Source organism: Anser anser (assembly GCF_964211835.1).
Source record: "Anser anser genome assembly, chromosome: 27".
Classification (NCBI taxonomy): domain Eukaryota; kingdom Metazoa; phylum Chordata; class Aves; order Anseriformes; family Anatidae; genus Anser; species Anser anser.
This window is the reverse complement of record NC_139748.1, coordinates 4,361,609-4,384,895: the sequence shown is the minus strand read 5'-3', so window position 1 is coordinate 4,384,895 and position 23,287 is coordinate 4,361,609. Positions and strand designations below refer to the sequence as shown.

General features: G+C 59.4%; 2 protein-coding genes and 1 long non-coding RNA gene across 3 annotated transcripts; 1 reads left to right on the top strand and 2 right to left on the bottom strand.

Annotated features, from left to right (window-relative positions):
* Window positions 1-82: 82 nt before the first annotated feature.
* Window positions 83-3,748, top strand: BYSL (bystin like). The gene is made up of 7 exons (XM_083812708.1): window positions 83-368; window positions 452-614; window positions 1,049-1,187; window positions 1,752-1,885; window positions 2,125-2,285; window positions 2,784-2,886; window positions 3,128-3,748. The coding sequence occupies exons 1-7, from the start codon at window positions 86-88 to the stop codon at window positions 3,474-3,476; spliced, it is 1,332 nt and encodes a 443-aa protein (XP_083668834.1). The 5' UTR covers window positions 83-85; the 3' UTR covers window positions 3,477-3,748.
* Window positions 3,749-5,377: 1,629 nt separating this feature from the next.
* On the bottom strand, window positions 5,378-19,998 carry CCND3 (cyclin D3). Its single transcript, XM_083812710.1, has 5 exons — window positions 19,708-19,998; window positions 17,723-17,938; window positions 10,664-10,823; window positions 9,942-10,084; window positions 5,378-7,340 (listed from the first exon to the last, which is right to left on the bottom strand). The coding sequence occupies exons 1-5, from the start codon at window positions 19,903-19,905 to the stop codon at window positions 7,179-7,181; spliced, it is 879 nt and encodes a 292-aa protein (XP_083668836.1). The 5' UTR covers window positions 19,906-19,998; the 3' UTR covers window positions 5,378-7,178.
* On the bottom strand, window positions 12,343-17,716 carry LOC310887141. Its single transcript, XR_014575667.1, has 2 exons — window positions 16,220-17,716; window positions 12,343-15,290 (listed from the first exon to the last, which is right to left on the bottom strand). It is a non-coding gene; the product is annotated as an uncharacterized lncRNA (long non-coding RNA).
* Window positions 19,999-23,287: the final 3,289 nt, after the last annotated feature.

Below are 23,287 nucleotides of genomic sequence, written 5' to 3'. Positions count from 1 at the left end.
GCCGCCTCGCGTGGAGCACACGGGGCTGGTGGGCCCAGCACCGACCTCAGCAGCAGCACCGGAGCCCCCCGGAGCCTCCCCCGCCATGCCCAAGGTGCGGCGGGCCCGGGGCTCCGCGGCCGGAGCCGATCGCGCGTTGCCGCTGCCCGAGCAGCTCCTGCGGGACGCGGCCCCCCGGGCACGGGCACGGCGCGGCCGGGCCGGGGAGGAGGAGGAGGAGGAGGATGAAGAGCAGGGCTGCCAAGGCTACGTGGACGCCCGGCTCTCCCGGCGCATCCTGCAGCAGGCGAGGAGGCAGCAGGAGGAGCTGGAGGCCGAGCACGGCCCCGGAGCGCCCGCAGCCCCCCGGCACAGGAGCAGGGCGCTGGGTGAGACCCACCCCCCCCCCCCGGTACCCCCCCGGGATCCGAGCTCGGGGATCTGGGCTCAGGCAAGGGTTTGGTCCCCGCAGGTCCGGCGCTGAGCGGCTCTGGGTCCGAGGAGGAGGAAGAGGAGGAGGAGGATGAAGAGTGGCCCTCGCTGCAGCAGGCGGCGGCGCGGAGCGGGGAGGTGGTGGTGAACCCCGAGGATGAGAAGGCCATCGAGATGTTCATGAACAAGAACCCGCCGCTGAGGTGGGACGGGGATGGAGGGGCCAAAGGGGATGGGGATGGAGGGGCCAAGGGGCCGGGGATGGAGGGGCCAAGGGGCCGGGGATGGAGGGGCCAAGGGGATGGAGGAGCCAAGGGGATGGAGGGGCCAAGGGGATGGAGGGGCCAAGGGGATGGAGGGGCCAAGGGGATGGAGGGGCCAAGGGGATGGAGGGGCCAAGGGGATGGAGGGGCCAAGGGGATGGAGGGGCCAAGGGGATGGAGGGGCCAAGGGGATGGAGGGGCCAAGGGGATGGGGATGGAGGGGCCAAGGGGGCAGGTATCAAGGAGCTGGGAATGGAGGATCCAAGGGGCGGGGGATGGCAGGGATGGAGATGGAGGAGTTGAGGGGGTCCAGGCAGTGCCCACCGTTCCCCAGCGCCCTGCCCCCTGCCCATTCCCCTCTGCTCTCGCCCCAGGCGCACGCTGGCCGACATCATCATGGAGAAGATCACGGAGAAGCAGACGGAGGTGGAGACGGCGCTCTCGGAGATATCGGGCTGCCCCATGCCCCAGCTCGACCCTCGTGTCCTGGAAGTTTACAAGGGCGTCAGAGAGGTAAAGGCCAAACAGCTCTGCCCCGTGGCTGCCGCCCCTGCTGGCCCGCAGGGAGCCTGTCCCCATCCTCGCCCTGCACAGACAGCACCGGGTCTGTGCCACGCCAGCAGGCAGCAGTCGCTGCAGGCCCCCCCCATTCCCCCGTATCTGCTGGCAGCAGGCAGAGCGATGGGGATGGCCAAGGCGAGAGGCTCAGGGGGGTAAATCAGCAAAAGTTTTCCTGACTGCACCAATTCCCAGGCTGTGAAACACCTGCGGGGGCTCACGGAGCTGCACACGGGTGGGATTCATGTGGCACAGAGCGCTCCCCTGCAGGCACTTTTCCAAAGAAACTTACTGCAGTTTGTATAGTGTCAGCCACCGAAGGGCCCACAGAGCTTGGAGTGAATTCCCTGAGCACGATGCATTGAGCGGGGACCCGGGACAGTCCTTTCTTAGTGGAGATGTGAAGGGAAGGGGCGGCTTTCTTATGGTCATAAGACAAATCCCACCAAGTCCCATAGCCCTGCTGTCAGTGCCTCTATGTTGCTGCCAGGCCTGCATCCATTTTTTTCTTTTTTTAAGGTGCTGTCCAAATACAGGAGTGGGAAACTCCCCAAGGCATTTAAAATCATTCCTGCCTTGTCCAACTGGGAGCAGATCCTCTACATTACAGATCCAGAGACGTGGACAGCGGCTGCCATGTACCAAGCCACCAGGTAAGATCATCTCTGGGAACTGCCGACCTTGTTTTGTTGCTTTGTAAGTGGAACAAGACATACAAAATACCAACCTGCATCCTGCTCTTGCCTCTCTCCTCCTGTGGAGTGGAGGGAGTCGCAGGGGATCCCAGTGCCCTGGCTCAGATGTCCTGTAAGAGTTCCCTGCAGTCACCTGCTCCCAGGACCTGGTTCCAGAGCCTCAGCTCACCCCTCGCTTTGTGCTTTGATTTTCCCAGGATATTTTCATCCAACCTGAAAGAGAGGATGGCCCAGAGGTTCTACAACCTGGTGCTGTTGCCACGGGTCAGGGATGACATTGCCGAGTATAAGCGCCTCAACTTTCACCTCTACATGGCTTTGAAGAAGGCTCTGTTTAAGCCGGGAGCCTGGTTCAAAGGTAGGGACTCCCTGCAGGGCTGCGCTTCGTATGCGGGAGCCTTTTGCTGTCTGCAGCAGCTGGGAAGCTCAGCAGGGCCACATGTTGCACACCGCTGCCTTTGCAGATTGCTCCTGTCATGGCCATGGGGGCTCAGGGAGGAGAAGGAGGGTGGAGAAGACATCAGAGAGATGCCCTGGTGGGCAAGGCAGCTTCCAAACACCCCCAGGGGGGTGTTAGCACTGTAAGGCTACGCAGGTGCCAGATATATGGGATCTTTCGGAGGTTGATGGAGGCTGTGAGCTGTCTCACACCTGACCTCTGCCTTCTCCAACAACCTGTGGGTGTTCGGAGCTGGATGCATGGCAGAGAGATGCTGCAGCCCCTGTAATAGCTGGTGGAGGAGCTGTTATTCTGTAGGGTCAGGTGTGTCCTGAGACAAAGGGGCTGAGCCTCGTGTCCTGCAGCTCCCCTTGCTGTGGTTGAGGCCGGCAGTGCCTCACTCTTCCCCCTCCGCAGGCATCCTCATTCCCCTGTGCGAGTCGGGGACCTGCACGCTGCGGGAGGCCATCATCATCGGCAGCATCCTCACCAAGTGCTCCATCCCCGTCCTCCACTCCAGGTAATGCAGCGGGGGGCAGCGGGGCCGGGTTCCTGGGGGGGGAACAGTTCTGCTTCGGGGACACTGGTGCGGTGCCTCAGATCCATCCCGCAGCATCTCAGCGTTGGGGAGCTTTCCTCAGCTTTGTCCAGGGTTGAGATCCAAGGCCGTCTGCGGCACCGGGTCTGCCCCTTTAGTGTCTGGGTGCCCGGTGGCTCGTGCTGGGCCTGCCCTCATGGGGGCGCTCCCTCTGACCCCGCAGCGCGGCCATGCTGAAGATCGCCGAGATGCAGTACAGCGGTGCCAACAGCATCTTCCTCCGGCTGCTCATCGACAAGAAGTACGCGCTGCCCTTCCGCGTGGTGGATGCCCTCGTCTTCCACTTCCTGGCCTTCCGCACCGACCAGCGCGTCCTGCCCGTGCTGTGGCACCAGTGCTTCCTGGCCTTCGCCCAGCGCTACAAGGAGGACCTGTCCTCGGAGCAGAAGGAGGCGTTGCTCGAGCTGCTCAAGTTCCACAGCCACCCGCAGATCTCCCCGGAGATCCGCAGGGAGCTGGTGAACTCCAAGACGCGGGACGTGGAGGGGCAGCCGCCCGCAGCCATGGAGTGAGCAGGAAAAAGCAGAGAAAAGCCGCAGCCTGACCTGCTCCTGGGGTGGGCTGGATGCAGCTGGAGCCCGCTGGGAGCAAAGCCTCCAGGAGGCGTGCAGGACCCTCCTTCCCCGAGATCCTGCTGCTCCACAGGGAGCAGGCTGTGCCCACGCAGCCAGGCTGCTCCCTACGCCGCTCACCACGGGGCAGGGCAGCCCCGTGCCACCAGCACTGGGGACAGCAGTTGGGTTTCCCCTCTTCCTGCATTGGAAAATAAAGCCGAAGCCAGGTCCTTCAGTCCCAGGGTGGTTCTGCCCCGCAGTCGCACCTCTCGGCTCCATCCTCCTGCCCTGTCCCCTCCCCGCCTTGCCTTGTCCCCAGCAGGTGGCAGAGCAAAGCCACCAGCCCCAGGCTCCTTGTAGAGCTGCGGATCTAAGCCTGCGCTGCAGGTGCTGTCCTGCGTGAAGGGAGAGCGGGGCTGCTGAGCAGTCCCTGCACTATTGGATAAAGGTTGGGGTGTGAGCGTCTCCCTGCTGCAGGGGGAAGGGTGGGGGGCGCAGGGCTGAGCCCCCCCCAGATGGTTTCCAGAGCCCCAAACTGCTCTAAGGAAAAAGAAGTGCTTGATTGTTTCCTGAGCTTGGCTGTCACCAGGCAGAGGCAGGGGGCAGCACCCGACCTGGGCCACCCCAGGGACCCTGTGCAGGGCCAGAGCAGCCCAGCAGAGCCAGGAGCAGAGGGGAAAGCCTCCAGTAAGAGCCCCTGGCCTCGCAGGGCTGCCAGCAGGCTGGGGCACGGGGCAGCCTTTGATTACCCCATTCCTGCATCGCTCCCTTAGGCGATCCTGTGGCCCGGGCCCCCGTCCTGCCTGGTACCATCAGCACCCCCATCCTTCCCCCAGCCCCTTCTCCAGTGAGGTCCCCAACACTTCCTGGCTGCCCTGATGGGTTTGCCTCAACTTAGCAGGGCTGGAACAGCCCCAGCACCCCGGGGGCTGCTGTCCTCGGCCAGCCAGCGAGGCCGCACACAGCAGATTGCCCACGCACACCTATCCCCTACCGATGGCAAGCCCACCGGGGGCTTTTCCTCCCGTGTCCCAGGAGGTGCTGCACCTCCCTGGGCATCACTGAGGTGCTGCAGGGCTTGTACCTCACATATATCCAGCCTTGCCCCTGAAAGCAGCACCGAGTCTGGCACAGCCCAGGGGGAAAAGCCCCTGTGGCAGCGTGCTGCTGTGCCGAGCTCAGCCCCCTGCCACCTTCGCTTCGCCCAGAGCTGGCACCGGCCCCGGTGACACAGCGGTGGCAGCAGCAGAAGCCACGCGAAGGAGAGCGGCACGCAACACCCGGGCCCCGGCTGCACACCGCAGCACGTTTTCCTTGGCTTCCTGATTATTATCGCCTTTAAAGAAGCCAGAAGCTGATGAGTGAGGGCGATACCCGGGCTCACACCACGCGCCCCGCGTGCTCCCTGCAGCGCAGCCCGAGCTGCTGCAGCACCGACCTGCAGGAAGGAGGCTTCGAAGGCGCCGGGGGCGTGAAGTCGCTGCCTCCCCTCCAGCAGCTGCAAGGCTGCTGAGCACGGGCATGGTGCCCGCAGGAAGGCTCGGTGCAGCGCTCTCCCACAGCACCTCGTCCACGTTCATCCAGCCCCGAGCCACCCCGGGGTGCTGCTCCCCATCCCGTGGCCGTGCAAAGCGGGGGGCAGGCGCCATGGCATCGCCCCAGGCTCGCTCACCTCCATCTCCCTGCAGGGTTGGCGCCGACGGTGCCCTACCTGCACGTTCCTATTTCATCCTGCTCAGGAAACGCAGGGCTGGAGGCCTTCAGGAGCAGCCCCTCGGCTGGGGGTTTCCCCCCGAGCCCAACTTGGGGCAGAGGCAGAGAGCTCGTTAGCGAAGGGAAAACCCTCGACACGGTCATTCTCGTTTCAAATACTTTATTGTAACATCATAGGATCCTCTGATTTTCCCAGCAGCGGGACTCTCGCGTGTGAACACCAAACCAGTTTACTCTTAAATTAAAAACTCATTTATATATAAAAAAAATTTCTTCTTGTACAGACAGGCCCTGCACGCCCCCCGCCCGTCCTGCTAGCAGGAGTCAGTGGCAGATGGCTCCTCTCAACAACTCGGGCTGGGGGAAGAACAGCAGCCCCATCTTTTTCCACCTGATAAGACTTTTTGTTTCTAGCGGCACCATAAACGGAAGATTTCCACATCCTTCCCCACATCCCCCCCAGGAGGACAACAGCCACAGATCCACGTGGCCGGCGGTCACCAAGCAGCAGCGTTCTGCCTCCCATCCCTGCAGAGTCTCTCTGGCTTCTCCTAGTTAATACAATTCTACAATGTAATAGTTCTCTTAGAAAAGCAGCATTATTTTTTTTTTAAAAAACACTTTTCTTTATATAAAAACTAACAGACAGGATCAACAACAACAACGAAACAAAAATGCAATCACTTCTCAAATCAAGTGCGCAGCGAATATTCCACCCTGTGAGGATACAACGCGGACCCCCGTGAATAGATTTATTGGAAACAGCCCCCTCCCGAACATCACCCGAGATCCCTGCCTTGGAGGAGTGAAGATGCATTTCAGACTATAGCAGCACATTCATATGGGTTTCTTAAAATCTAGTCTGATGTCTGAGCTTCCTAAAAACCACCCAGCTTCCAAAGTGAGAGAGTCTCCCAGTGCTCAGGGAGCTAAGGAAGGGGACAAAGGGATAAAGGCACTTTAGGAAGGAGAGGAGACCAGCACCCAGGCCCCACAGCAAGGGACAGCAGGTCTTATTCCCTCCCCTTTTTTGAGCAGTTAACAATAAATTAAGCAGCCTCGGTGGGGCAGCAGAAAGCCAAGGTGATTTGCGAAGGTCTGCGTTTGGGCAGCGCCGTCCCCGCTCCGCACGTTGCGCCCAAACCTCGCCCAAGAGGTCGCTCCCCGGGGACGAGGACTTCTGCTGTCCACGCGGAAAAGGAGCACTTCCCCAAAGCAAGCCAAAAACCCGCAAATCCCAAATCTAATGGCGACAAGAATCAAGCCACACACACATCTCCAAGCAGAAGCAGCCACGCCAGCCCCCCAGGAGCCACAACTAACCCAGCACGAAGCGATCAGGACCCAGGGATCCACGAGCACCCTTCTCTCCTCCTGGATGCTTGCTCCTCGCGAGCCCAGCGGGCCGGCAGTGCCCCGGCCTGGGGAAGGAGGTGGGGGGCTACCAACGTTTTGGTCACGTAGGCCCAGGTACGAGGCTGGCTGTGCATGATCGATGGCCCACGCGGGGCTGGAAGTCATCACGGTCAACGTACCCGAGGAGAGAGCAGACATCGGCACCCGGGCTACGAGGAATACGAGCTGGGGAACGTTTTACAACTTCGTTTTGGATCCCGCTCCCCTCCCCGGCTACTCCTGCGCCCCACCGCCACGAGGAGGGTCGCTTCACCCCTGCCTCCTGCAGAAGCCAGCGAGCAGAGTCCAAGCAGCGGTGAGCCCCGCCAGCCCCAATGGCCATCGTCGGAGCCCCCAAACGCCTTCCTCCTGCCCCCCTCCGGCGCTTGAGGAGGGGAGATGGGCGAGCGCGGAGCCCTCGCCGTGCAGCCAGCAAGCGGAGCAAATCCTCGGCGTGCTCTGGGTGGGGAGGAGGGATGCAGCGACAGTTGGGTGTCCGGGGCCAGGTCCTGTTGTCACGGGGCTGGGCGGCTCTTGGGAAGGGGAGGCTGGTCACAGGTTGATGTCCGTGACGTCTGTGGGCGTGCTGGTGGGCTGGCTGGCCGGGTAGGCGGCAGTCTTGGCGGTGCTGTATTCCTGCTGGCTTTGGGACGCTTGCTTCAGGCTCTCGGCTAAAGCTGCCTCGATCTGCTCCTGACAGGCTTTCAGGCAGTCCTGTGGGAGAGGGAACGGGAAAAGAGGCCTCAGTTCTCTGCTGTTCACAGGTGAGGGCCCTTAGGATAGCTCTCAGCAGCTGCTGGACCATCTCCCTGCCCCCTGGAGCATCTAAGCACACAGAAGCAGCCTTTTTCCTCCAGGCATCCCCAGCTTGGCTACGCTTCATGCCCTGCCCAGGAGAAGCCCCGCACTCTGTTGCCTTCTCCCTACTCGACCACGTTCCCGTGGAGGAGACGCCGCTGCCCATCGGGGCCCTGCAGAGCTCCAGCAGCAGGGCGCACAGCATGCAGCGCGCGATTTCGGCATCGCGGCACTCAGCTGGCACCAGTAACTGGAGGGGTAGAGCCCAACACCGCTGGGCTGGCCGGGACCTACCCCACGACCGAATTCCCAGGTCCAAACACAGGCAAGGGTGCGCACGGAGACCTCAGAGACCCTCCTGCCTCCCCCAGGCCCTACACGCGAGGTCTCTCGGAGCTCACCGTGCATCTCCGCGGCCGCCCACCCCCCGGGAGCCTCCTGACACGGGGGGAGAGCAGCCCCACGCAGCCAGACCTGACAGCACCACACACCGCCGATGCTATGTTACAGGAGCGATGCTGCGGCCACGCGGCTTCTCCCTGGGCTCTCACCCTCCTGCTCCTCCCTCGGGAGCCTGCCTGACTCACCCGAGCCTCCCCAGGGAGCCCGGTGCCGGGGACACGCCAGCCCCACGAACAGGAAGGCGCAGGGGACTGCGAGCAGCGGCGTATCGCTTACAGTAAGGGTAAACCCCTTTCTTCTCCCCCAGGAGCTGCGACCAGATGAGGAAACTCCTCTCCCTCGAGAGGAGAGCACTGTGATACCCCCAGGCACCCCTCGGCCCAGCTCCCACCCCGCGGCTCGGCCGTCACCGCAGGGCACGAGGTGACATTTCGCACCTCCAGGCCGGAGCCGAGCTGCCCGCCGCGGGGCCGCGCACGCTCGCTGGATATTGTCACACATCGAAATCTCTTACCAGGAATCCACCGCCGGTTCTTAGAAACTGACAGAGGATGTGGCGAGCAAAAATAGCAACGCCCACCTCCCCTTCCCCACGCTGCTTCCAGTAAGCGCGGCCTCCGGCCCGCCCGCAGCCCGGCTCGCTGCTGGGCCGGCCCCGCTCCCGCTGCGTGGGGCAGGGGGGATCCGGGGGGATCCGAGGCTCCTGAGGGGCTTCACGGGAGCTGCCACCACCTTACGGCCTCTCGGCAGGTAGGGACGGAGGCTGAGGAGCATCTCAGGAGCCGCAGCTGGGCTCTCCGTAGGTAATCGTGGCAGAGATGCCAAATTTGTGCGGCTCAGCTGCGTGCAGCCAGGCTCCTTCACCTGCGAGCGAAGCCCAGGACGCGGCTCGGCCCGACCCCGTAGGGCAGCCGAGGTGTGGGGCTGCTCCAGCTCAGGGGCACGTTGGGAAGCCAACGGGGCCCCATCCTGCTCTGCAAGGGCACAGTAGCTCCAAATCACAACCGAAGCTCCGTCAAGCCAGCGGGGAAACCGAGTCACAGCCCGGGGACGCTGCGAGGCCGGGCTCGGGGAGAAACATCAGCACCGCAGCGAGATGCAGGAGCCCGGGAGCTTCCCTGGGGAGCCCGGCGGTGCTGCAGCCGCGTCCCAGCAGCCGGGCAGGGGCTGCCCGTGCAGCACCCAGCACCTGGCTGGAGGGCAGCAGAGCTGTCCCCGGCCCTTTCGGCTCCCCTCCCTCTGCGGTGCTCTCCCTGCCTCCCACCTGTTCCCTCCAGCAGCCCTGACCCGGGGCAGGTTTCAGCTCCTGCCCCATTCACCGCAGCAGCTTGAGAGCAGCTGGCTGCACTGATTGAGTCTTCAAAAAAGGCTCCCGCAAACAAAAAAAAAAATTAAAAAACAAAACAAAACCACACCAATAAAGCAAGACGTCCTCCTGCCCCGTCCCCTGTGCCCACACAAAGCCTGGCTGCAGCCTCCCGCCCTCTCCCAAGCCGCGGCGCTGCCGGCAGGGGACTGAAACCAACCCGGCCCGGCTGCCAGCACCGGCGCTCGGGCAGAAGAAAAGGATCAAAAGGGGCCCTGGCAGAATAAAAGCTCCCGACTGCTTTGCTGCAGCAGGAGCAGGACACAGGGAGCCCGACGGGTCCTCCTTCCCCATTCAAAGGGCAGCAGAGGGGCAGGCGGGTGCCCCCCCAGCACCCGCATCCCAAAAGGCTCCGTGCCCCCAGCCCCCTTCCCACCCCGGGCTGGGCACCTGCAACCAGACACCGTGGAGGTGAGCAGATGCCGAGCCCGGCTTCTCCCCCTGCCCCATCCCACCCCGTCAACCCGATCCTGCCGACACCTGTCTGCGCGGGGAACAGACGCTGCCCTTTGTGCCGCTCATCAAAGGCTCCCCAGATCGCCCTGCTCCGCACAGATGGCGCTTGGGGGCCAGGAGCCGACCACAACCACGGCCCTGACCAAGGGCACGGCGTTTGGAGCTGCTCCCTAATCCCTAGGTGCTCTTCAAGCCACGGTCAGCATCGCTACGGCCAGCTTATTTCCCCCCCCCAGGAGCCAGCTGCAGAAAGAGGAAGGGTTTCCACCGGCAGACCCCCGGCGAACACTCACCACCTCCGTGCCGGTGATGCTGGCCAGCAGCTCGGTGACGGCCTCGCCGCTGAAGTCGTTCACAGAGAGCGTCAGGCCGTGCATGGCCGCGCCGATGCTGCCCGTCGCGATCATGGAGGGCGGGTACATGACGAAAGTGTAGTCTGGAGCCAGGAGAGGGACAAAACAGCAGCTGTTAGCAAGGGTGTGTGCGAGCTGTAAGTTGTTGGGACGGTGATTTCCTTGGAAAACCAGCGAGGGCCAGGCAGAGGGGTGTCACCAGCTTAGCGGGGAGAAATAGGATCGGAGCAATGGAAAACAGATGGAGCATCGTAGCTGCAGCTTCCTTAAGCTACTTCTCTGGGTCTGTCTCACCAAAAGAAGTCCTGAAGGTGACATTGCTCTAAGGACTTTGAGCAAGGCTGATGAGGGCTCGTACTGAACCCCGCCTTCACTCTGGGCACTCTCCAAGGCGCCGCCTCCCGCAGCACAGCAAGAAGCAGTTTCGCTCTTCCCTGGCATCTCCCAGGCACCCACTAACAGCCCCCAGGACCATTATCACCCTGCTTTGTCAGGGACAGAAAACAAGTCTCTGAGCAGCAAAGTGCTCCGATTCGAGTGCAGGCGGGCATCCAGCGCCCCAGGGCACCCAGGGAGCCTGACTAAGCCCAGGCTGCCCCCCGGGACCACTGCCCACCCCCCCAGCACCCTAGCAGATGGCTCCAGCGGGAGCAGGCACCCACCTGTGGCACACAGGGCAATAAAGGTCTGCGCGTGTTTCTTCACCAGCTCCATCTTGTCCTTAGGAAGCGGGAGGTGGTGGAGGATGTGAGCCAGGAAATCGTTCGCTATCACCGAGACCAGGTCCCACTTTAGCTTCTCCAGGACTAAAACCTCCCAGTCCTGCACAAAGACAGAGAGCACATTGCTCAGTGGGGTTTTGAGAAACACCCACCTGAACCACGGGCAGATAAGCCCGGAGCTCGGGGAAGGGCAGTTAAACAGCACAATCCATCGGACAGGGAAGAGAAGAGGGAACAGCCCCGCTCTGCCACCGTGGCACAATTCCAGCCCTGAGCTGTTGCAAAGCCTGGAGCAAAGATCAGAAGAGGAAACGATAAGTCTGCTTTCTTCTTCCCCAGGTGCAGTCGGACCGGCCTTCTGCTCTGCAGGCACTCCTCCGGGCGCTCCTTTGCTCTGCAAGGCTGCCGCAGCAGCACATACAATAAAAAGAGCAAGGGGCAGGAGGCACACCGCTCCCTTCTTCCTGCTCCTGAAAGGAGAGCACGCGTCCAGCTCCCGGGAGCAGCCCAGCTCGGGGCTAGCAGAGGCACTGCTCCCCGCTACCCCAAAGGGACCGCAGCAGCTCACCCCTCTGCGCGCCCCGAGCTGTTCGGTGCACCAATCCCCCTCTGGATGGTGAAGGGCAGAAGGCAGGAGGGGCCCTGCAGCCAGTCCCCCGCACGCAGCTGGGAGCAAGGGAACGTGGGGGAGACACAACTGAGCTTTCAGAGCTGCATCCGGACAGCCTAAACCCCTTTAGGTCATCAGTGGTGAGATTTTGAGTCCCTAAAGAGCTCAGGGGCCGTGACCAGGTGCTGGCCCCACACACGCCAGGCACACAGTCCACAGGCTGGGCGCTAGCAGGTTGGCACAGCCTCCCCATCTGCATCCTGCCATGCTCCGAGCATCCCCGGCACCTTCCCAGGAGGAGGAGGCACAGAACAGCCACGCCGACACCCCCCCTTCCTAGGGACACGCAGCCAGTGGCACCCCAGTGCTTCCCAGTTAGACGCCAGGTGGCTGCTGACTTCTCCACCCCACGTCGTGCTGCTCTGCCTACACCTCCAGCAGGTTTCTGTGAGGACTTCCCCTCGTCTCCACGCAGTCTGCAAGCTGGGGAACAGGCAGCGGGGGGGCTCAGTGCCCCCATGGGCTTCAGCTGGAGCCCAGGCTGCTCCCTGCACCCGCTCAGGCTCCTGCAGCTCAGAAGCAGCAGCAGCATCTTCCCAGGATCATTTCCCTTCCCACCCGTGCAGGAATGTCTCCGGCAGCCCACACCCAGCCACCTCGAGCCTCTCTGACGGTCCCAACTCCCCCACGAGACGTGATGGAAGCCTCTGGATCCCATGCACGTGGCCTCCCACTGCTCTCTGCCCTCATCCTCCGGGTCAGCAGCAGATCTGGGTCTGGCAAAAGGCTGCGGGTACACCAGAAGTAGCACAGGAGATGCTCCCGTGTCCCCCCTCCCCGCTCACAGGGGGAACAGCAGCCCTGCAAGCGTGCAGGGGAAGGAAACGCTGCAGGACCCGAGCCTGCCTCGGCTCTGGGTTTGGAAGGACAGAGCTGAGCTGGGATTTGGATCAGGTGTCTCCATTTCAGGGCCGAGCCCCACCCGGCACAGCATCTATTCTTTTCCAAGCGCTCTAAGATTACAAGGTCAGCGCTGCCCACAGGACCGCCAGAACAGATGGATTTGAAGAAGTGAGATTCTTTTTCATAAAGGCCGATCTCCGTTTTCTTTCTTTTTTTTTTTTTAAAACCCACTCTTCCCCTTACACAACAATACCAGTTTTGAGTTGCTCAAATGAGCAGCGTTGCTCAACCTGCTCCGAGTCCCCCGCTAGCCCAAACGTGCTATTTGCTGCTTCGCAGCCCGTGCTTTTCCAACCAGAAAGCGGTGCCTGGCTGGAACACACTCACTGGTCTCCCATATGGATGGCCAGCCTGCCAGGCTTTCTGTGTGTTTAAGCCAAATCCACAGCATAAAAGCAAGTAGGAACCTAGCGATGAGCTCCAGAGCCTCAGGACCGCAGCACAAGTCTTTTAGGGTGCCTGGTTCAACGAGGGGATGGCGGTAGAGGGGGAGAGACCAGGCTTAATGGAAGAAGAAAAGAAAGGAGAGTGCTGGTCACTGGTAAAAACCGCAGCCACACAGCAAGGTGACACAAGAAAAGAGCCATGGGAGATGGAGCGTTGCATTGTCCCTGCTGTCACTCAGCTGGAAGCCACCAAGGGCCAGCAGCCTCGCTAGGAAAGCCAACTGCTTGCCTGAGCATCAGCCCAGCCTCCCGGGGAGCCAGGACACCAGTGGCACCTCCGGGGGATCCTGCCACGAGGGTGAGAGCCGAGCAGCTCCATCCCGACCTCTGCACAAGGTGGGAGCACGGCCCTTGTGCAGACCCAGGGCTGAGGTCACAAAAAGGAGCCGGAGATTGCGGCTCACGGAGCCAGCCCCGAATGGCTCGCTGCACGAGGGGAGCCCAGCATCTCCCAGGCCCTTGCTCCTTCTGTCTCTTCCCAGAGCCGCAAGCCAGCTCCCGGCAGGGGCACGTGGCATTCACGCCGGCGTGGCAGAAAGCCCGGCCCTGCTGGGACACGTTTTCTCTCCAGGAGACGATTCAGGGCGCAGATCAGCGGCGAGAGCTCACCTGGGGCACCGCGCTGGCTCCTGCCACACTGGGGCTAGTCCAGCACACCAGCCCGGCCATCCGCAGCGCACAAAAGCAGCTCTTTTCCAGCTAATAAAAAGGTTTTCCAGCTTCTTGAAAACCTCGTTGGTACAAGGGGCCTGATCCTGAGGCTCAGCTGGCACTCGAGATGCCGGCTGGAGGCGACAGGCGCTGAGGATTGTCACCGGCTCACAGGATTTAGGTAGGGGAAGCCGCCCTCCAGCCAAAACCCCCTGCTCCTCGCTTCTCTCCCGCTAACCCCTGGGATTTCCCACTCTCGGAGCAGCACGGCAGAATCTCTGAATCACTTTATCTGTGGAAGAAGCAAAACAAAAGGCTGCAAGAGATAGGCAAGCAGCTTTGCGACAGCAGCGCCGCTCCGCACAGCAAACATCCTTTTCCTGGCATTTTCTTTTGCACCTAATTGAATCAGTCTCTGCCTGGCTAATGAAAGAGAGGAAGAAAGTGGAAAATGTTCCTTTGTTTCTCCGGTCCAACCTCCCCGTGGAAGGGCTGCAGGCTGCCAACGCTGCCCACCGAGCATCCCATCGCCGGGACTGCACCCGGCGCCTTCCTGCAAGAGCTCCCCAGGCTCGGCCAGCGCCTGCAGGGCTGGAAACTGCCCGGCAGCTGGGCTCTGCCACTGCAGGCTTACACCCTTCGTCTCTCCTGGCTGCATCCCACAAAAGAAAAAAAAGAAAAAAAAGAGAAGGAAGGAAAGCAGCCAGCATTGCCCATCACCTCCCCTGCTCTGACAAGATTTCGCAGTCCTGTTGCGGTGACACAGCCTCAAGCCCCTGGCTGCTGCCTCTGCACCCTCGCGGAGCGGGATCTGAGAGACAAGCAGAGAGTTTTCCCCATTTGCAGCTCTGCAAACTCAGGCTGGGATGTGCCAGCCGTGCCACCTCCCCTCCCCGTTATGCAGTGAGAGCCACCCTGCAAACCAAGCTCTACTCTCACCACCACCCACACGCGGCGTGCCTGCGAGGAGTCTGCGTAAACACTGCTGGCAAGGCTGCGCAGGGAGCAGAGCCCAGCTCCTTCTCTGCTGCAGCCCTGCCTGCAGGAGAAAGGAAGTAGATTTTGTCACTCGAGTCGATAAGGTGCCATTTCTCATTATCACTGACTCGATGAGCCACCAGCAGAGCGGGAGCAGGCTGCGCTCTGATGTGCTCGCGAGCTGACTCAAAAGGAGGGTGGAAAGAGCTGTCGCTGTTGGCCACCCACCCTCCCCAACAGCTACAGAAATGAGAAGCCACGAAAAGTCCAGCTGCGAATAGGAAACGTGGGGCAAACGTTTGTTTCCATCCCCGGAGCACACCTCAAGGCTGGATGCCGAGGGTAAAGGCGCCGACTTCAGGTGCAGGAGCCGTCACATCCACTCCACCCGTGCGACAAGCAGGAGGCGGACCACAAGCCTGCGCCCTGGAAGGTCGATGCTTAGCACGAGTGAGCAACCCTTCCTGCTCAGCTGTGACCCCTTTCTCCTGTTTTCACTCATCATCTGATGTCGCTGCTGCTTCCCTCACTGTCTGCCCGGTGGCTTGGCCCTGCCTGAGGTCTTTGCTAGGAAATACCTGGAATTTGAAGAATTGACCTCAGATCAGAGATCGCAGAGGCAAGCCAACGCAGTAGGGGCAAACCAGGCAGATGCCCCCAAGCCAAGGATGAAGGTGACCTGCAGCTGCTCTCCCTGACCCTCAAGCAGCTGAGCACTCGCTTGCACAGGCCAGAAAAGTCTTTAAGAAAGAAAAAAAAAGACAAGCAAGGTAGGTTAGATAACGCCCTCGACGGAAATCCAACTTCCTCCAAATGGACAAGTCCCTTGTTGCATCATTTCCTTCTCCCTAGAATAACTTCATCAAGATTTTGTTTCAGATGTGTCCTTTCTAAACCGCTGAGCTGGTGCCAAGCATCCCTGCAAGAGAAGGAAGCAAACCTAGTGGGAAAGTGAGCCAGCTTCCTCCGAGGGCCCTGGGAGGACGGGGTGGAAGCCGAAATGGCACGGCTCCACGAGAGGAGGCCAGGATGCGCCATTGTCCAAGCCCTGATGAAGAAGCTCCCCTTCCCCTCCCCACCCTCTTCCACCCGAAAGATTGTGAAAGAGAGGCGACATCGCCACGATTAGCACACAGGAGGAAAAGAGCAGCTCGCCCTGGTTTTGTAATCAGGGCATTAACTCTTGTCAGGTCTCGGGGCAAAGCCAAGCCTCTCAGGGAGCTGCAGCCCTTGCCTCCGCTCCATCTTACAGAGAGCAAAGGGAAACCGGAGCTGGATCTGCTCCAGACAAAGCTAAGCATCTACCAAAAGCAAGCCTGGTGAAGCCACTTTAGTCCATCTTAATTGCATATTGAGCCTGGAGCACCCCGGTGAAAGATCCAGGCTGGGTGTTCAGCTGTGCCCCACGCTGTGCTGAGTGTCCCGGTAGTCTAGCGGGGGAAAGTACAGAAGAAGAGCTGCAGTACGGAGCCCTGCACGATCAGAAGGGAGCAGCAGGCAGCAGACAGCGTTTTACTCCTCCATCTCCGCCCCAGCGCTGGCTGGAGGAGGGAAGATGAATTTTGTGGCACTGCTTAGCCACAGCTTCCTGCTGACAAACCTCTGGGGGAAGGAGAAAAGGCTCCGAGGGAGGAGGCATCGGCACTGCAGCAGAGCAAAGGAAAACCTCCAGGCTGGTGCTTCTTTCTGCGTGTCAACACGTCCTCTGCCCACCACCCACCTGTTCTCTGGAGGGAGCCTGCTACAAACAAAGCTTAAATTTGACTGAAAAAAGCAAACCTTCACCAAAAAGAAATCAAAGAGGAAGACATGTCTGGGATCCGTGGCCGAGGCGCACAAGGTGCCTACCCACGTCCAGCTCCTTGTGGCCCACGATCCATGCTGCAGAAACGGCTAAGATCTCTGCGATGATGTCCCTTAACCTGCAGGGCTGGTGGCAGCAGGACCGCCCTCAAGGTCTGCATCAGAGAGGAAGACAGAGGTGAAGCACGGGAGTAAGTCATTACCCCAGGGACACGAGCAACCCTCCTGTTACACGCGGGGATTAGTTTCACGTGAGGAACCCAGTGCTGGGAATATACACACAGGGAATGCACTGATCAGTGAGAAGCTGCTCCCGAGGATGAAATGTCACTGACAGCTGGACAAAACCTTTGCTCACAGGTTTTGGGGCAGCCCCAGCAGCAAGGTGCTACGGCGCGACCACAGCCCAGCATCCAGAGAAGCAACGACCACCTGCATCTCCTCTGCGTTTCCATCCCTCACCATTATTCACGGTAACGATCCACGTGCTTTTTCCACCAGGGCTATGTATGGCAACAGCCACCCACAAAAACCTACAGGGAGAGGCATGGAGGTGAGGGGATTTTCCCCAACCTTCACCGGCGCTTGGAAAAACCGCGTTCAGAGCCGAGCTCCCGTTACCAGAACTGCCTTCCGACTCACACCTGAAAGTTTTGTGGGCTCGCTCCCCACCCTGGGGACACGCTCAGATCATCTCACCCACCCCCAGCCCAGAAAAAACAGACATTTAATAAGGCGATGACTAACCCCGAGAAATTCTCATAGGCAAACCGTCTCCAGGGATGTTTGTCACTCGAGCCGAGGTGGCCGTTTCCTCCCGAGAGCTCAGAACTGACAGCACAGGAGGCCCCCGACAAAAGGGGTTCTCCGGCGTCCTTCCCCCGCTGGCAACGCTGAGCTCAGAGGTTTGGATCTTTGCTTTGAACAGCTTTTATCAGACAAGAAGAGCCTACGCAGCTGCCACCCAAGTGTCTGATGGGACAGGCAGAGCAGCCCTGCTTTAACTCGCAGCAAACTCCCAGCATTTCCATCACCCCTTCACCTGGCAGCATCGTCAGCCTGGAAGGCACAACCCAGGTCCTAGATCACAGAAGCTCCCACCCGTTTTGCTGGAAGCTCCCCACTTAATGCTTCCCCTCCTCCTGCTCTGCGCTGTGCAGAGGCCTTTGTTCCCCAGAGCTGCCACTCGAGAGCGAAGCAGCCCAAGGAGCAAGCTCAGCGTGGCGGCTCCGCGCTGGCAGAGAGTGCTTCAGGCTCAGGGGACGTCCTCTGGAACGCGGAGGTGACAGCGGAGGTGACAATCCTGCCCCGCACAGCAGGGAGCGAGGCTCCGCCACGATGGAAAGGGCTCCACCAACAGACCCAAATCCACCGTGGCAAGGGGGTGAGGAGGTTGGCTGGGGAACATGGAGGAAGGTGGAGAAACAGGGGAAAAAAAACAACAGGAGGAGGAGACCCAGGGGCAGGTATGGTGCCAAGCAGCAGCGTGCAGGAGATAAGGGCTGGGGAGGGGCTGGAGGGCTCTTTGAGATAGGGGCGAGTGATTACCAGGAGCTGCTGAGGCGTGATGGAGTTGTCTGTGTAAATGCAGAGTTTCTCCACCGTAAGGGGCATGGTTTCTCGCAGCTTGGAAGCCAGCAGCATGCAGACCGCCCCCAGGAGCTGCAAGTGATTTTTCCGCACGGGGACTGAGGACAGGTAGCGATCCACGTAGTTCATGGCCAAGGGGAAGACCTCTTCTTCGCATTTCTGCTCCTCGCACACCTGACAAAACCCAATCAAAAAAAAAAAAAAAAAAAGGAAGTTTTAATCAGCACCGGACTCTCCAGATCCTGCCTGCACCGCAGCTTCAAAGCGTCTGGTCGTGGTGGTGCTGCACGTTTATCTGCAGGGCTCTGACAGCTCCACAGGGCTAAGGAGTAAGTTAGCTACAGGTGTCAAGCCTACAGCTGCAGCGAGGTTACACTAGCAACAAATGCTGCACGGCTCCATTCACCTTCCTGTGGAAAGCAGAAGAGCTTAAGCGTAGTTAGAAAGAGCCCACAGAGACTTTAAGACCCCAAATCCTTTACTTGCAGCCCCTCCACCCCCTGCCTTTTTCACTGCTCTCGGGGATGCCCGCAGCCAGCTGCCCGTTTTCTGCTCTGGGAGGACTCGGGACCTCAGGGAAAAATCAGCAATTCCAGCAGCCTCCAGCTGGAGACCTACCGGTGCAGGAGCCACAGCCACCCCTGGCAATTCCACCCTCAGTGGCCCAGGGGCAGGGGCAGGCTCGATGGCAGAGCCGTGCCCGGCTCCAGGAGTCTTCCTCCCTCCCCCCCCCCAGCCACACTCGCGCCACGGCCATGAGCAGAATCCCAGAGCTCCGGATTTCAGCCCTCCGCTCTAATCTTGCGACCAACATCACAATGCTGAAAGAAGGAAGTCGGCGTGACCAACGCAGCCAGAAAAATATCGAGGTTTCTCCTCCAGCAGCAGCCAGCACCACCGTTCTCCCCCAGCAGCGGTGCCCCCCCTGCATGGGCTGCCGCCGCCAGGACACAGCCGTGCCCGTGCCCGTGCCCAGCCATGACGACTGCTGAGCGTCACCCACTTTTTGACCATCCTCACAGCTCCACAGCAACAGGCTCCAGAGCAGCATTTATCTAACAAGCCTCCTCAGACAGAGCCTTGCAGCAACAGAACAATGCGAACAGGAAAAAGAAAAAAAAAAAAACTTTTTAAAAGCAAAGCGCTCTCTCGTTTCTTTTGACAGAAACAGGCAGCTTCAATTGCAAGGGCGGCTGCGGTGGCGAGCGGGCAGGCTGGATCCCAGCGTCACTTGTCTCTTGCTGAATGCTTTTTCTTTCTCTGCTGAGACCTTTTGCTCCGACCATCCCATAACGAGGCCCGTGAGGTCTCCCCACTGAGCTGCATCCCGCAGAGAGCCTCGTTCATTTTAATTTAGGGAAGTAAACGGTAGCAATATTATTTTCTCCCTTTAGCGAGGCATTCTCAGCCCTGTGCAGGGCGTGCAAGCCTCTTGCGGCTGCACAGGGGAGGATCTGGGGCCAGGATTTTGGGAAGCAAGGAATGAATGGGGGCCCGAGAGCAGCGTGGCAGGATACTACCGGGGGGAAAAGGGGCACAGGCTGGGGGTTCGGGGGGGCTGCTCCCCCTGCATGGGGCCATCACTTCTCCCAGCTCAACCACCCCTCGCCCATGCTCTGCCCCGCCGCAGACCGCCGTGCCCACCCGCCTCCCCCTCCCTCCCTACGGGCACAGCCTCCTCCATGCCGGGGACCGGAGCTGCGGCTCGCACGGACCCCGGAGGCTTCCCCGTGCCCCGGGGCTGCTCCCGCAGCCAGCAGGAGGGAGCCGGGCGGGTGCACGGAGCGCGGCCGCTGCCTTCCCCCTTTGCCGCCAGCTCCCTCCCGGGGCGCGCACGCTTTGCAAGCACGGACGGCGGGTAAAAAAAAACTTGGGCGTCCGGGCAAGGAGCTGGAGACGGAGGAGAGGAGGATGAGGAGGAGGAAGAGGATTTGAGGCCGTACCTCCAGCATCCAAAACGCCAGCATTTTCCGCATGTACGGCTTGATCTCCTGCTGCACGCACTGGAAGTAGGAGACGCGGGGGCTGTAGCGCTCCTCCTGGCTCAGCAGGTTCTGCAGCACCCGCCGGTCCCCCAGCAGCTGCGGGTCCCGCCCGGCGCGGGGGGCTCGGGGCACGGCTTCCACGCACAGCAGCTCCATGGGCGCTGGGCGGGCAGCGCCGGCTCCGCTGCGGCGGCCGCGGGACGCGGGGAGCGGGCGGCGCGCCGGGAGGCGGGGCCTCGGCGCGCCGGGAGGAGCGGCCGGGGGGCCCTCAGCCAATCGGAGGCGCCGCTGCCGCCGCGGCGCGCCGAAACCCGGCGGTGGACACGCCCCTCCCGGGGGCGTGGCTTGAGGCGCGCCGGCGGGCTGGCAGCACGTGGGGCGGCCGCGGGAGCCGCTGCCATGTTGGGGGGAGGCCGGCGGCGGTCGCGCCCGGCCCCGGGGAGCGGTCGGGGGCCGGGGGCTGGGGGTGTAGGGGCCGGTGCCTCGTGGGGCTGCAGGGGCCACGCCGAGCTGCCCCCGCGGCCGGGCGGGCTGCAGAGGAGCAGTCCCGGAGCCCCCCGGGAATGCCCGTCAACCCCATCTTCGCAATTCCTGACGGTGCATTTTCAGCATTTAGTCCTAGCCCTTCTTTTTCCCTCCCTTTTCGATTTTTCCCCTTTTTTTTTCCCTTTTCGTTTTTTCCCTTTTGTTTATTCCCTCCCTTTTTGTTTATTCCCTCCTTTTTTTTTTTTCTTTCCCTCCCTTTTTGTTTTTTCCCTCCATTTTTGTGGCCGGAGCCCTTCAAAGCTACAAAAATAATCAGCTGTGTACATACTCGGGGCCAGCCCGCGCTGAGCATGCTGTCTTCCAAAAGTTATCCTCATGTTACCACTGGTGCAGCTCCATAGCAGATAGCAACCCCAGTGTCTGCGGAGATAAGGGCTTGCCAGGCTTTGCTGGTGTTTTGTTTTGTTTTCAGAACAATTAACAATGGTTTGGAAATACCTTTGCAAATTGTACCCCGAGCAACTAATTTAGGAATTTTCAGGGAAACGAAAGCCTTCCAAGCGAGTTTGCACCGTGCCTCCTGCAGCGTAGGGTTTGCTCTGCAGCGGTAGCTCGGTCTGCCTGCAGTTGACCCAGCAGTAATTGCTTTGTGGCATGGGAAGCTGAAAGCAACGGGATACAGTTTTGGCCACATCGCTCCCTAATGTTTGTCACTGTCTACAAAAACTGAGATGTCTCGACTTCGCTGCTGCCAATGCGAAGTGCCAGGAAACTGCCTATAAAATGTACAACAGATTCTGTAGCTGGAATACCAAGGGAACAGATTGCCTTTGAGCTTGAAAATTAAAAGCTTCTCACTGAGTTGAGAGAATTCGGCTCAGGAGGTCCATTTCTATGAAAGTTTCCCATACTGGCTGTGAAGGGAGCGCGCCCGAAGGGGATGGCCTGCCCGTATAACCCTTTTCGCAACCCTTTTCACGACCGGGATGGTGCTGCAATGTGGCATTGCTGCCGCAGTTGCAACCAAATGATTAATTACAAACCCGAATGTTAGAGGTGGGAAGCGCATTCCAGAGCACCAATGTCTCTCACTCTGCTAGACCGCTTCGTTCCCTGCCATTGCTGACTGCCTTTCGTTCTGAAACGAAGCCCCTCGGTGGTACGCTCCTGCAATGCACCTCTGCACAGGGCTGTGTAATTCAATTTTACAGGGCAGCACTGCTGGGCTGAAGGCGTTCTGGCTGTACTGAGGAACGACAGATGGAAGAGGAGGGAAATAAGCCGAAATTCAACCCACAGCAGTAATTTATATCTGCGATCCTGGGAAGATAGCTGCTTGTGCTCAGGAGGGAACAGAGCAATGGAATTCATAGAAATCAAGGATTTTGGGGATGCGGTGTCATATAAAGAGAACTCAGCTGGAACACCTCTGACCAGTTCAGCTGGAGTTATTCCTTAGCATATACGCTTGTATGTATTTTTAGGATAAGGAGCAAAGAACTAAAGGACTTAGCAGCAGAGTGATTTGCCACAATAGCTACTCCCCCCAGCGAGTCATTTCTGTGTGCCATTTTGACACATTTAGTACTTTTTTGTATTTTCAGTCATCTAAAAAGAGTCTCTTAATGAAGAACAAACATACGAAGTTAATAAGTGTAAGTAAAACAAGACGCAAGTCTTTGTTCTCTCTGCTCAGGATTATTTTTTTTCTAACGTTGAAAATGAAAAACATCTTTTTGATCGGAGGTTTAGAGGTTCCCAATGCTCCCCATGACAGTGAACACAAAGGTCACATACATAACACACGCAGTACATTTCACACGCTGGAATCCCACTTCTGCACTTGGACAGATGGCTTTCATTTTCCGCAAGGTATCCGATACATTGCAAACTCTTAATGATGCTATCGGCATTGATTTGTTGCAACGCATGCCCGCAGAATACCACATAGCACGGCGATATGGAACTGGAGAAAAGAAAGGAAGAGCGGAGAGGCTTAGATCGATCCCATCCCTGCCTTAAAATGAGAATGAGGAATTTTTGTAGGTGAGATGAGATTCCCAAATCCCTCTCCCAGCTAAATTTCTTTTACCTTATGAATAAATCTTCTAGCGGTGTGGGCAAGAAATATTTGAAGAATCTATGGGAGAGATTTCTGTGGACCAGTCAGCTGGTTTTAATCCGGGACGACCCCCCTGCTCCACTCCCCCCCTCTTGCATTGTGAGCAGCATCCCCCACTTGTGCAGGGGAAGAGAAGGGCCCCACGTCCCACATTTTTAGTAAAAATAGACAGCCGCTATTTTCTTTAGTCAGGCAAAGGGAAACCACAGCATTGGGTTCTTGGTCCTTCTGGTTTCTGGGCTGTGCCTTTTGAAATTGAAAGTTTCGGGCCCTTTCCCAGACTTTATGGTCTTTCTCCTGGTTCCCAGCGTCTGCGGGGCGGTTCTGACGCAGCCCCTAAGGCTGGAGCCGGGTTCGGTGGCAACCGTGGGCCATCGGACACGGAGGGGGAAAATGAAGCCCGTTGCATAAGCAAGTGTTCCTTCCAGATGATGACTTGGCAAAACTGATGCCTCTGCGAGCCACATTATCAGGCTAGAAAGGCAAATTACAGGCTGCGGGCGTCCTAAAAAGCCTATTGTGTGGGTGTGCGGAGGGAAAAGAGAAAATTCCAGGAAAACCAAATTTTGGTCACTGTTGTCCATAGATAGTCAGCTTCCTGGCTTTGGCAAGAGAGCACAGCAATATTAAAAAAGGAAATTCCTTCAGAGTAAAAATTAAAAAACTGATGGCCTCCAGACTTCCAGGATCTCGAACCAGCAATGTTATTCTTTGCTGAATCATAAAGGAGGCTCATTTTTTTGGTATGCTGCTGATGAATGAAGAAGGCTGACCAGCAGCTGGGGCTTTTAAAGGAGCGATGCAGATGGAAGTCTGATTCCGATGGGCAGCTGGTGCCACACGTGGCCTCAGATCAAGGCGAAAGCAATTTTTCGGGATGGACATTCAAAAGGGCGTTTCTGAAAGCTCTTCTCTGCAGAAAACTTTCAG